The sequence below is a fragment of the Aspergillus viridinutans genome (assembly GCF_018404265.1).
Source record: "Aspergillus viridinutans IFM 47045 DNA, scaffold_8, whole genome shotgun sequence".
In the NCBI taxonomy this organism is placed as follows: domain Eukaryota; kingdom Fungi; phylum Ascomycota; class Eurotiomycetes; order Eurotiales; family Aspergillaceae; genus Aspergillus; species Aspergillus viridinutans.
This window is the reverse complement of record NW_025091224.1, coordinates 922,051-935,448: the sequence shown is the minus strand read 5'-3', so window position 1 is coordinate 935,448 and position 13,398 is coordinate 922,051. Positions and strand designations below refer to the sequence as shown.

Here is a 13,398-nt window from a genome sequence, read left to right as displayed (position 1 = left end):
GCCATGTCTCCAACTCCAGCTCCTATTGCCATCATCGGCGTCGGCTGCAGGCTCCCTGGCGGGGCCAGTAACCTGGACAGGCTATGGAAGCTCCTGTCGGAGGGCCGCAGCGGCCGAACGGAGACTCCGGCGGACCGCTGGGCTGCCGAGGAGTGGTTTGACGCATACCCTGACGCGAAACAGTCCGTGGTCACGAAGCACGGGAAGAGGCTATCGGCAATATCGAGTCCTCCAGAGTAAGGGACGGCGTGACCTTCTACTCCAGCGTCACCGGCGCCATCAAGTCAACTGGCTTCGGTTCCGACTACTGGACATCCAACCTGGTGTCGCAGGTGAAGTTCAGCCAGGCGTTGACGCTGCTACGAAACGACCAGATCAAGCACGATGCCAACATGGACGTGGGTGTATTTGTTGAAATCGGGCCGCACTCGGCCCTTGCGGGCCCTTCTCGCCAGACTCTCACACAGGAAGGAGCTAAGAAATACAAATTCGAGTACCTTTCTGCTCTACAGCGCAACACGGATGCTGTACAGTCCACCCTGGCGCTCGTTGGCAGAGTGTTCGAGCTCGGTCTCGTGGTCGACATGACTGCGGTGCTCACAATGACCGACAAGACAAAACCAGAGATCATCAGGGACATGAAACTATATTCATGGGACCTCGCGCCGTTCTGGCGCGAGTCTAGGCTCAGCAAGGCCCACCGCTTCCGCCAGTTCCCACACCACGACCTCCTCGGCCTGTTCGACCCGGCCAGCACGATTCATGAGCCGCGCTTGAGGTATTTTATCAACTTGGACAGCCTGCCCTGGCTCAGAGGCCATATGGTTGAGGGTTTCACCCTCTACCCGGGTGCAGGCTACCTGACAATGGCCATGGAGGCAACGAAGCAGCTTGTGCAGATGAGAGGCCTCCAAAAGCCCATCGCCAAGTTTGTCCTCCGCAACGTGGCGATATCCAATCCCATCGTCCTCAACGAGCCGGATGACAGCAGCTCCGGCGAGGTGGAAGTCCAACTGAGCATGTCGGCCGCGAACCAGTACGAGGGCAGCCGCTGGGATTCGTTCCGGACCAGGTCCTACAACGCTGACGGCTCGTGGAGTGAGCACTGCTCCGGCGAGATCACGGTCGAGCACGAGACGGGCGAACATGACGAAGTCGAGGGGACCAGAGAAGGGGAACTGCGCCGGGAAGAGGCCATGCAATTCCTAGCAGCTTCTCAGCAAAGCTGCGACACAGACATGACCAAGTCGGAGTTCTACGACTTTGCAAGACTGACAGGAAACGAGTTTAGCGGTGCATTTACCCCAGTCGTTTCGGCCAGGTACGGCAAAGCCCGGGGCGTCTGCGAAATATGCACGCCAGACATTGCTCCTTTGATGCCGTACCGGTCCTTCAGGCCCCATGTCATCCATCCGACTACCCTGGACGCCACCCTACAGATCAACGCAATCCTGTTCAAGAAATTCGTCACCAACGCTGCATGTGTTCCGACCAAGATCCCGTTGTTGGAGATTAGTGCCAGTCTCTCCACCACGCCAGAGACCATCCTGACTGGGGCCATGCAGATCGAAGCTGACGGCCCGAAAGCGTCCAGGGGGGAGGGTTGGGTGTTCCAGAAGGATGCGGATGGCCATCTCAGCCCGGTCATTCGACTTCTGTCCACTTGAGAGCCATTGGCGAGACTCGCGAGGAAGAGGACCGGCCTTTCGTTCAGGATGCGGTGAACCGACTCGACTGGAACCTTGACGCCGACTTCATGACAGGAAGCTCATTCCGCCAGGTGCTCTCGTCTACCCTGGGCTTAGAGGCAAACACGACACACGGATTTGACGGAACCAAAGTGTCTATTCAGGAGTCTGACAAGGAATACCTTGTTACGGACCAGGCCTCGTCCATCTGGTTTCGAGATGCCGTGCGCTACGTTGAGGAGAGCAATGCTGGCATGGTGACGCCGCAGCAAGTCAACTTCTTTGACTGGATGAAGAGGTGGTTATCCTCGGACTATTGCCGTCAGATCATCTCAGGCTTGACTGCGGAAGAAGAGAAGGGCGTTCTGCAAAGCATCGAGTCGTCTGAGACCTCAGCTCAGCTGCAACTCCTTGCCCGCGTCGGCAAAGCCCTCCCTCGCATCCTGACTGGGGAAACCCAGCCCTTGGACGTCATGCTGGAAGGCAATCTCCTATCGAGGTACTACGAGAGTGGTATTCTTGTCGGCCCCTATGAAGCCGTAGTGGCGTACCTGAAGATCCTTACATTCAAGAACCCGCGCCTTCGCGTCCTCGAGGCCGGTGCGGGGACGGGAGGCTGCACCAAATGGCTCTTCCGCGGGCTTTCCGGCCAGAACGGCGCCGTCGGCCTCCCCGTCGAAAAATACACCTTTACCGATGTCTCCAGCGGATTCTTCGACGACGCACGCCAGACCTTTGCCGAATGGGAGGACGTCATGGAGTTCCGCACGCTGGATGTGGACGCGGCTCCCATCGAGCAGGGCTTCGAGCCTGGGTCCTACGACGTGGTGGTGGTGGCCAACGTGCTCCACGCGACAAGGAAAATCGACGTGACGATGAGCCGCGTGCGCAAGCTGCTTAAGCCGGGGGGCAGCCTAGTCCTTGTTGAAATCGAGCCGAGAGGCGCGGCCTTTGGTCTCGTGGCCGGCTCGCTCACCGGATGGTGGGCCTCCGAGGACGATTTCCGGGTCGACAGTCCGCTGCTGTTCCGCAACCAGTGGCAGGATGTACTGGCGAGGAACGGGTTCGGGGGGATCCACCTTTCTTGGGAATGCATGATGGTAGCCAAAGCTGAGCCCTCGCCAAGCAACGGGACACTTGCCAGGCACAGCGCCGTTCTGATCAGCGACGGCGTTGACGACCATGTGGTAAAGACCGCCGCGGAATTCGCCTCCCGCAATATTGATGCCATAGAGTGCCCGTGGGAGCAAGTCAAACCTCAGGAAGACAGCCTCTATGTTATCTTCGACCGCGCGGAAAAAACGGCTCCTCCTCGACCCCCAGCCCCAACTATTCGAGACGGTCAACGCCCTCCTCAGCGCAAAATGCCGAGTCCTATGGGTGCTCCTCCAAGACACAGCTGACCCCGCCGCCTCAGCCTACAAGGGCCTGGCCAACGCCCTCGTCCGCGTTCTCCGGCGGGAGAGCAGCAACACCGGTCTCGGCACCCTCGACATCCGCCAACCCGCTCTGCATCCGGAGATGACGGCCCGGGTCGTCGCCGACGTGGCACGCAGGCGCTTCTGGCCGGCCACGGAGGACGCGCCGTCTTTGGAGCCGGAGTTCGCCTACGAGGACGACCGCGTTCTGATCCCCCGTGTCAAGCCGGATGCCGAATTCTTGCAGTGGGCCCGGCGCCGTACGGGGCTGGGAGCCGCCGACGAGACAGAGACTGCCCCCTACCAGGGCGATCGAGTGCTCAAGGCCGAGATCGCGACACCGGGACTGCTGAGTTCGCTGCGCTTCGTCGACGATGACATGTCGGCTGCTCTCGGGCCATTCCAGATCGAGGTCAGGGCCGAGGCCCACGGCGTGAATTACAAGGACGTCAGCCTTGCTCTTGGCCAGGGGGTTCCCGGCGCCCATATGGCTGGCGAGTTTGCCGGCGTTGTAACGGCTGTGGGCGAAGATATGCGGAGTTTGTACCAGGTAGGCGATCGCGTCATGGGTTTCGGCTCACAGCCGTTCGGCAACCTTTCGCGCGTCCATGAACATCTGGCCCACAAGACGCCTGGCTGGATGTCCGCCACAATCGCGGCATCCATTCCGCACGCGTACGTGACGGCCTATCACTGCATCATGGGAACCGCCCGTCTCGAGAGGGGCCAGTCAGTTCTGATCCAGGCTGCGTCCGGAGGCGTGGGCCAGGCGGCCATTCAGCTCGCGCAGCATATCGGCGCGACCATCTACTGCACAGTCAGCACGGCTGCGAAGCGAAAGCTGATTATGGACGAGTACGGCGTTCCGGAAAATCATATCTTCTTCAGCCAGACTGGCTCGCTCACGCGGGGCATCATGCGACTCACCAATGGTGAGGGAGTGGATCTCGTGCTCAACTCGTCGGCAGGAGAGGCGCTCAGGGACAGCCTCGACTGCGTCAAGTCCCTTGGGACGTTCATCGAGCTAAGCAAGAGTGGGATGCAACAAGGATCCCAGCTGAGCATGGCTGCATTCAGCAGGTCGATCACCTTCCACGCCTTCGACCTGGAAACACTGTCGGCTCGAGACCCCGGGCGCGTCCACCGTATGTTGGGCGACATCATCAGCCTCCTCGAGTCCAAGGCATTGCGTCCCATACACCCTATCACCACCTACCCCATTGATCAGATTGAGGATGCATTCCGCTTCTTAGGCTCGAGGAAGCACACCGGCAAGGTTGTCCTCCAGGTCGAGCCTACGTCCACGGTCAAGTGCCTCCCTGCCAAGCCCCTGCCGCTGCGGGTACGCAAGGACAGTACCTACGTCGCGGCCGGAGGCCTCGGTGATCTGACCTCGCGGATCTGTGTGTTTCTGGCCTCTCGAGGCGCCGGACATGTGGTGTCTCTTTCTCGGCGTGCCATCGATAACGAGACGAAACAGAAGTACATGGCTGCGGTCAGGGAACATGGGGGCGAACTTCATATCCTCCAGTGCGATATCACAGATGAAGAGAGCATGAAACGCGCTGCGTCATACTGCTCCAAGCTGCCCCCCGTTAGGGGTGTGGTGAACGGTGCTTTGGTGCTCAGGGTAAGTCGTCAAGTACTTGGGCATTTCAGTTCGATACGATCTTCTAACACTTTGGAACAGGACCGGACATTCGCCCAGATGACTATCGAGCAGTGGAAGCTACCACTCCAGCCTAAAGTCTTCGGGACCCTCAATCTCGACAAGTTCTTTGCCTCGCCTGATTTGGACTCCTTCCTAACCCTCTCCTCAGTCGTGGCCGTCGTTGGCAAGGCTGGCCAGTCCAACTACGCCGCCGGAAATGGCTTTCAAGACGCTTTTGCTCGTGCCCACGCCGGCCACCCTCACACGCACTACATCTCGGTCAACGTCGGTGCCGTCTCCGTCGACGCGCACGCCGCCCACAAAGAGGCACAACAAGGCGACATGTCCATCGGTGGCATGAGGGCGTCTCTCCGGCAGAACAGTGTTATGGACATCTCCTTTGACGAGTTCTTTGCTAATATCGAGTATGCCACGACCGGTCTCGCCCGGGACCGCCACCTGCACCAAACAATCCAGGGCGTCACGCACCAGTCCATGTTGGACGCCAACGACGAGCTCCTTCTTGAGAATCCCGTCTTCAGCCAGCTGGCCCATTCACAGAGGAAGCAAACTGCAGGCACCACGCAGACCGACAAGATTGACTTGAAGAAGGCTCTGGGTAGTGTGAAAACGATGGAGGAGGCTGAGCAGCTCATCCGGGACGCCACGCTGACCAAGTTCGCCGTCTTCCTTGACCGGCCGATCGACGACATCAGGGTCGATCAGTCGCTTGCGACCATCGGTCTCGACTCCCTCGTCAGCATCGAGTTGAAGAACTGGGTGGTGCGCACGTTCCAAGTCAACCTCCAAACGTCGGAGCTGGGCGGTGCTGGCAGCATTATGGCACTGGCGGCGACGGTCGCCTCGCGGTCGAAGCTGATCCCCGACGACATCCGCCAAGCACGGCCGCAGGAGATCACCACTCAGGCGGAGAATGAGAAGGTCCCAACAAATGGCCAGTCGGGGCCGAATCATAGCTTCTACTGTTGCAGGGCGAGCAAGGAGCTACCTAGGCACCCGCTTGTCGACCTTGACGAGGCAGTTAACGACCTCCTCAACAGCATCGGCCATTTTGCCCACACGCAGGAAGAGTATGCGGAGCTCAGCCGCAAGGCCCACGCCCTCGCTGCACCGGGCAGTCTCGGCCGCAGGCTGTACAACCAGCTTCGCGCCAAGGCCGACGACCCAAACGTGGAGAGCTGGATTGCTGGTCCCCTTCTCAAGGCACTGCACCTCAAGCGAAGATATCCTCTGGTGCCATTCAGCAGCTTTCTCGGCACGCACTTTGACAGCGCCGTGCCTCACTCACAGGCCCAGCGAGCGGCCGCGCTTACCAGGGCCCTGTGCGAGTTTAAGCATGACCTGGATTCTAGGAAACTAAAGCCTGACTTTCTGGGGGAGAGGCCAAACTGCGGCTACTGTCTAACGTGGCTTTTCAATGCCCTGAGAGAGCCAAACGTGGGCTGTGATAAGATGATGAGGTATCCGGGGGTGGAATACGTCGCCGTGTTGCGAAGAGGACACTTGTTCCGCGTGTCACTACGGGAAGGAGATGACATCGTCTCGTATCCGAAGCTGAAAGGAATATACCAAGCAATCCTTGACCTCAACCTCGAGGAAAGGCTCTGGACGGGCATCCTGACGACAGACAACCGTGACAGTTGGGCCACTGTAGGTCTTGCTCTGCCTCTGTACCGCAATTGATATACTACCTATGTCCCAGAACCGACAGAAGCTCCTGTCGCTGGACGCGAGGAACGCCGCGTATATCAAAACGTTGGAGGAATCCGTCTTTGTCATGTGTCTTGATGATGACAGCCCGGTCACGCGTGAGGAATGGGTCTGGTTCGGATACCTTGATGACTCGTTCAACCGCTGGCACGACAAGACACTACAGCTTCTCGTCACCGCCAACGGCAAGTCCGGTACCATCTTTGAGCATTCCATGATCGACTTCATGACCACGTCGCAGATCTCGCAGAGGCTACAGGGCAGCATCGACACCCTGGACCCAGAGAACGACATCCCCGGTCCGGACGGCGAAGCCGTCGTCGATCCCGCCAGCCTGGAGGAGATCCCCTTGGTGGCGACGACGGCAGAGATCGAGGCCCGCATGACGATGCTGCGCAACAAGTACGCCGTGACCACCGGGGCGAAGATCTACACGCCGCACCTCGTCCCGTCGTTCGGCAAGGCCGTCCTCCTCGCCCACTCGGCGCCGATCAAGGCGACCGTGGACCTGACGATCCAGCTCGCCAGCCGGCTGTACTTTGGCTACCTACCAGCAAGCTGGGAGACGGTGTCGACGGCGCACTTCCACCTCGGCCGGCCCGAGATCGTGCAGGTGGTGCTGAAGTCAGTGGTGGACTTCTGCGACGCGGCGCTCGACAGCAGCGTGCCACGGGCCGAGGCTCGCGCCCAGCTACTGCGGGCGGCGCGCGAGATGAACGCGCAGATCGTCAAGGGCGGCGAGGGCCGCAACTACTTCCGGCTGATGGACGTGCTTGAGGTCATGAGCCACGAGGCGCACGAAGAGGGCGCCGCCGACGCCGACGCTGACACCGTTCCCGAGCTGTTCTCCGACCCGGTGTGGAAGAGGGGCTACCCGCGCCTGATCATGCAGACCATGATCGAGAAGAAACTGGCCCAGGATCCCGGCTACACGATGGAGGACCCAGAGAACGTGTGGATGAACTACACCGTGAACGAAGATTCGTGAGTAGCCCCTGCCCCCCCTCCCCCCCCCTTCTCCTCCGTCCGGTCCGGAGCATGCAGCTAACATACTTGCAGTCTGGAGGTGTGCTATGTCAGCCCTCGAACGGTCGCCGAGCGCTTCAAAGCTGCGCTAGACCGTGCGGCAGATATTGTCAAGACTATTATTCAGTCTGGTCGGGAATAAGGGGTCGCGGTGGGACTGGAATTCTGGACGGGAAAAGCGGGTGCTCACTGAAAAGTCGTAGCAAGTATCGTTCAGGATGAGGGCTGCACCAGCCGCCATGTCTTCCGAGGAGGAAAAGGCGGGCGATGATTGAGCTCGCGGGCTGTGGCTGCTGCCTTTAAGAGTTTAGATCCTTTTACGGCAAGAGAGCTAAGAAGTGTGAATTACGACTAGTATAAGATGTGGACTTCGGGCCGACTGCGAGTCTTGCTCTGCGTTTCGGGATACCAGCCTTCCTCGCTCCTAAGTACAAGAAGCAATAACGCATCCCAACGAAGGCTACTGCTATATCCAGTTCTCCCTCGGAGATTGTGCCTGGGGCTCTGGGGACGAAACAGGGCGTCGATTCACAGGTCCCCATATTCGATGCGTAAATCTTAGTCAGATATCTTACTACTACCAGGATGCAACCCTTCTGGACAAGGCTGCTGCGGCTAGCCACGTCAACCAGTCGGGAAAAGAGGCATTTCTGAGGCCTTTCTTTTGTCAGCCCTTCTCCTCCCTAATTATCCTTAGATTTTTCCCTTATATCGCGCTGACACCAGTCTTCCGAACATCCACAGCGCCTGACCCAGCTGCATGACCCTCCGCTTGTAGCAAACCCGTATTCAGAACAATCACAACCCTTCAGATTATGCTCTTCACCCTCATAGTTGGTCTTCTGGTCATCACCACCTTTGCTCTGGCCATGAGTACCATTTTATGATTCGCGTTGTTCTATTCGGATCGCAAAATGATGCGTCTCGCGACGGTGCTCCTGCTTTTAACCCCGCGCAAGATATCCCGTCGATGGCAGGCAAGGTCATCTTCATCACGGGCGCCGCAGGTGACCTCGGCCAACAAACGGCCATAGAGCTGGCTCGTTATGGCCGGCCTAGCCGCATCTACATCGCAGATCTGCCACGCGACGACGACGCCAAACAAGCTCTGACCCACCAGATTGCTTCCGAGGCTTACGGAGACTCCATACCCCCCACCGTGGAAACGGCCGTCACAACGTCGACCGAGATCCGTTTTCTCGATTTGGACCTTGCGTCTTTCGATAGCGTTCGAAAATGCGCCCAGACGTTTGCTGCTCAAGAACAACGTCTGGACATTCTCATCTTGAATGCAGGTATCATTCGCGTCCCTCCGGCAACAACCATGGAAGGCTACGAGACCCATTTTGGGGTCAATTATCTCGGCCATGCGCTTTTGACCCGTCTGGTAATGCCGATCCTGCTTCACACAACGCAGCAACAGCCCGGCGCCGATGTACGCATCGTTGTTGTGTCAAGCGAGGGACACGTTTCAGCACCTAAACAAGGCGTCGATTTTGACCTTGTCAAGACCAGCTGTGCGAATCTGGTCAGTGTTTTTGTTTCTCTCTTCGGATGCTTGGCGTAGACGAAAAAATCATAGAATCTAACGTTGTTTTCAGCCATATCCAAAGCGCTACGGCCAGAGCAAAGCAGCCCTCATTGGCCTAATGAAAGAGCTCAGCCGCGACTATCCACAGATTAAAACAGTCGCTATACATCCAGGGAGAATTCTTACGGGCATGGCTAGGTCATTGTGGAAAGAAAGTACCCCTGCACGCTTGACCAAGCCTATTGCACCATTCTTCTGTGTGCCTGTGACTACCGGGATCAGAAATCATCTATGGGCCGCCACGAGCTCAGAGGTGGTAAGCGGCACGTATTATGAACCTGTGGGCGTACCTGGAAAGTTATCGCCCGCCTTACAGGATCAGACGTTTCCGAAACGACTCCGAGAGTGGACCGATAACGCCTTGGGCGGAATCGAGTCTCTTGGGTAGCTTTTTGTTCTACCAAGAAGATGTATGATCTATAGGCTAAAGCAGAATGATAACGTGGATCTAATTCGGAGCTGCTACTCCTGCTACTGAGGTATTATCCTCTGGCTTCTCTTCTGTGAGCTCCACATCCAAAGGTGATGCTGCGAAAGGCGACTTAGGTTTGGCGAGTGGAGATTACAAGGCTTCAGAATATAGTCTCACCCCTCTCGATCCGGGTGTCTATATGAAAAGTCGCATGACGTTATCCTCTGGACTTCAGCTTCAGCCATCCCAGATTAACCGCGTGAAGGCTGCAGGGCAAATACAGCAGCAGCGTATCTTTCTTTGAACGGGTTCTGATAGACGATGACGATAGACAGACGGCCAAAAGACGCTTTTCGAGACGTATGCTGTTCCATGTCCAGCACTGCAACAATTCCAGGTAGGTGGTCCTATCATTCCTGTGCGCTCCGCTTCAGACTAGATAAGCCGCGACTTCTTGTCACAGTCACAGTAGATCCTGTCGCAAGACTACTTAGTGGCGCGGCTTATGAAAGTCAAGAAGTCTCAAAGGGAGACTATGGAATAGTTGACCAACCAATGACCACCGTGGGTTTATATGAGTATACAAAAGACATAAAACTTGAACACTACTTGTCTCCACTTTGTGGCTTATACTTGGTGTGTTCAGCTTGCAAGAACAAACTACAAGCCAGGCTTGCATCTGACATACCTCAACATGCGAACGGGTAGGATGAACTCTATCCTAGCGAATTCGAGTTACTCTTCAGGTCAAACGGTAAGCCCCTTTAAGTGCTGAGAGCATGACGTTAAGTGGCGTCAAGAATACAGTACGAATTTCCATTCTAGGTGTGAGGCTCACATACCTATTGTATCTGGAATGTATAAAAGCAATCATTGCGCACTCCCGTCATGGTAGACTGGACGCTTTCAATCCCTTAAGCAAAACATTCTCACCTCTCAAACTTCAGAACATCCTGCTCAAAGCTTATCATTATTCCGCTACCACAACAATATTCTAGAAGATAACGACCATGTTCCGGACTCAGATCGAAAAAGACACGGAACTCTTCGACGAAGAGATATCCTCCACTTGATCTAACTCCCAAAGCCGCATGCGGGTCCACAGGGCGTAAATCCCAAGGCGAAACCACGAGTGTCTTGTGTAGTGAGCACCTCCCTTGCATAGTGGCTCAGGTCACGCCATGTCTTTGAGGCAGTGTCAGCGCTTGCGTCCTTCATTCAGAACAGAAAGTACCCCGCACTAATCTTAGGTAGCGCCCGAATTGAGATACTCATTAACAGCCAATCCCGTTAAGTCAGCCTCGAACCATCCAGAGCTAGAGATGCATGCAACTTTTGCCGCAGGTTGTGATCCAACTTCTGAGATTCGCACTTCCCAATCAAATGAACGCTACATTGGAAATCTAATAATAATATTCTTTCCCTCGCCGAGAACGCCGCACTAAATTTAACCGGTCCACATCCCTTCAACTTTTCTAAACAAACCAATCATAATAGTAAGAGTATGTGTGGTTTATCTTCCCTTCGGCAAAATCTTGGGTCTGCACAGCAGTCAGTAAAAGGCGTGTTACCAGTCTTGCTAAAACATACCAAAGCTTCCACAAAGTATTCCATCAGTTCGACCTCTTCCTTGAACCATTTGTCTTGGATTGATGTAAGCGCCTGGTCCTCCAAGAACGTCTGTGCAGAGTCAAAATCAATCCAAAGGACCCTATTTTTGGCGATCATCATATTCCTTGGTTTAGGATCACCGTGAAGGATTTTCGCCTGATGCATTTGAAAGAGAATATCGCGGAAGGTTTCCACCCGTTGCCTTGAGAAATTTGAGAGGTCTATTTGCTTCATGTTTGGAATGTATTCGATAATGATAGCGTTCGGAGGCAGCTTATCATCCAGAAACATATAGAGATGCGGCCAGAGTGTTGGCTGTATGTTTGCGATGATACCATAGAAATCAGGAACGACGCCTCGCTCGCAGAAACCCTTCTCTTTCAGCCGCCGATAAGCGCTCGATTCACAAAGGAAAAGGTTGACCTCGCGGTTAACTGGATCCCAATCCGATCTGCCTCTGTCATGATACTAAAAGCGTTCAGCGAAGCCGCTGTCAACAATAAGTGAAGCGCGGCCTTACCACTTTCATAACACATATCTTCCCATGAATAGCCACCTTGAAGATAACAGTATTTTTGCTCCGGTTGAGTACTTCAAGGAAAATAACCTCCGAGGGCTTCAGATCAAGTTCCGACATCATTAAGTTGGTGTTGCTGTGAATGAGCTGACATAGGAAAAGGCGTATGGCGAGCAGATGAAACTTGGCTGTTTCGGTTCTGTAGAGTTGGATGGAGGTACGGAGTAGTTTAAAGGGATATGACGCTGGGATGGGCGGCCATTTCTGCCTAAGGCATTGGACCCACCTGGTCCATTTTCGGCTAATTTGCGGTGGGTCACATGCAGGCCAATGAGATCTCCGCAAGTCCACTTCACTCCTAAATACAGATGGGGGGTTCAAAAGTTTTGGACTAGGATTCATCCTCAGCCCTTCCCGCTAATACCAGAGCAAAGTTAACCATAGCAAATGATACTTAGACTGATAATGGACGCGCGCGGCTCCTCACTACCTGTCAAGCTACATCAGGCTGGCCGGCAAAAGTACATTGATAAGGATAGTCCCCTACTGGAGACAAAATGATCCAGCTGAGGTATAAATATCTGCTCCTTTGCTTCAGGTGTTAACTTTTGCAGAGGAAATTCCATCTCATCACCCTACAAAGCGAAATCACTGCTTTCAGCTTACAATGGCAAATCAGGTTACGCTCATGGCCTATCTGCAGCACGGTTTCCATCCGCTGCCCGTCATTGAGCAGGGTCAGTCACCCCAAAACACACGAAATGAACGTTACGGGGCTGCCGATATCAACAACGTGGGCCACTGGGCAGACTTTAATCTTGCTTCAATCCAGCAACAATACGGTGCTGTCCTAGAAACAGCACGTATCATGGATGAGCCAGTTCAACCGTCGCCCCCGCGCCCAATTAACTCCGAAAGTGCTGTTCGTTCCCGCATTGACAGCTACTTGACCAGCCGGGTCATACGCGCCCTCCGATGCGGTTTCGCTTATATGGACTCTACCCGACAGCTAGCCGGCCTTACAGTCTTACACTACGATGTTGGCTCAATGGCCGAGACACCTGGTGGTTACGTTCCCGACCAAGCCTTCTTTGACCCAAACCTTCCAGCGAAAACGAGACCGAACAGAGCGCCCGGGGATATCAAGCCTTCATACAAGTGGTCGCTGGGTCTGCGAAATCATCCCAATCCAAGCAATCGGATGGAGTTCAAACAAGTCCTGTCTCAGCTCAATTTCTATATGAAGCAACACAATACGCGCTACGGCTTTATCCTTACTGATTGTGAGCTTGTCGCTGTTCGAAGGCTTGACAGGAATGGGAATCTGGAGCTGTCGGCATCCATTCCCTGGACTGCCAAAGGTAGCGCTTCTCAACCCCAATTAACTGTTCTACTTGGACTCTGGTACTTGGGTATGCTGGCTGCGAGTGACCAGGGTTGGTCCCTCCAGTGATACTGCTCCTTGATCTAATGAGCGTGTGACTGGAAGAAACTTCCGCCTCATTCGACTCCTTGAACCATTTGCACATCTTCACCTTCACTTATGTCACTACTTCGTACCACAATTTAGCAACCATTTTGCAAATTTGTCTCTTTCTGAAATGGTCTCACTTAAAATCAAACCAGTCTTGTGAGTTAACAGTAGTGCATCTTCTAAAAGTTCTGGCTCCTGGGCTTGAGGATGGAACCTCTTGAATTCCTAAAAGAGCTTGTTATCGAGACATGTCTAGTTAAGTAGCCTCTTCCGGTAAGT

General features: G+C 55.1%; 4 protein-coding genes across 4 annotated transcripts; 3 read left to right on the top strand and 1 right to left on the bottom strand.

Annotated features, from left to right (window-relative positions):
- Positions 1 to 3: 3 nt before the first annotated feature.
- On the top strand, positions 4 to 7,656 carry Aspvir_009371 (polyketide synthase; the record flags this gene model as incomplete). The annotated part of the gene is given in 7 exon segments (XM_043272518.1): positions 4 to 236; positions 266 to 1,643; positions 1,682 to 3,068; positions 3,088 to 4,736; positions 4,797 to 6,428; positions 6,481 to 7,472; positions 7,548 to 7,656. The coding sequence occupies 7 exon segments, from the start codon at positions 4 to 6 to the stop codon at positions 7,654 to 7,656; spliced, it is 7,380 nt and encodes a 2,459-aa protein (XP_043128453.1).
- Positions 7,657 to 8,397: 741 nt separating this feature from the next.
- Aspvir_009370 (uncharacterized protein) lies at positions 8,398 to 9,493 on the top strand (the record flags this gene model as incomplete). The annotated part of the gene is made up of 2 exons (XM_043272517.1): positions 8,398 to 9,042; positions 9,116 to 9,493. 2 exons carry the CDS (start codon positions 8,398 to 8,400, stop codon positions 9,491 to 9,493), a joined length of 1,023 nt encoding a protein of 340 aa, XP_043128452.1.
- A 1,499-nt stretch (positions 9,494 to 10,992) lies between these two features.
- Positions 10,993 to 11,765, bottom strand: Aspvir_009369 (uncharacterized protein; the record flags this gene model as incomplete). The annotated part of the gene is made up of 3 exons (XM_043272516.1): positions 10,993 to 11,058; positions 11,108 to 11,596; positions 11,649 to 11,765. The coding sequence occupies 3 exons, from the start codon at positions 11,763 to 11,765 to the stop codon at positions 10,993 to 10,995; spliced, it is 672 nt and encodes a 223-aa protein (XP_043128451.1).
- A 547-nt stretch (positions 11,766 to 12,312) lies between these two features.
- Aspvir_009368 (uncharacterized protein) lies at positions 12,313 to 13,098 on the top strand (the record flags this gene model as incomplete). The annotated part of the gene is made up of 1 exon (XM_043272515.1): positions 12,313 to 13,098. The coding sequence occupies one exon, from the start codon at positions 12,313 to 12,315 to the stop codon at positions 13,096 to 13,098; it is 786 nt and encodes a 261-aa protein (XP_043128450.1).
- Positions 13,099 to 13,398: the final 300 nt, after the last annotated feature.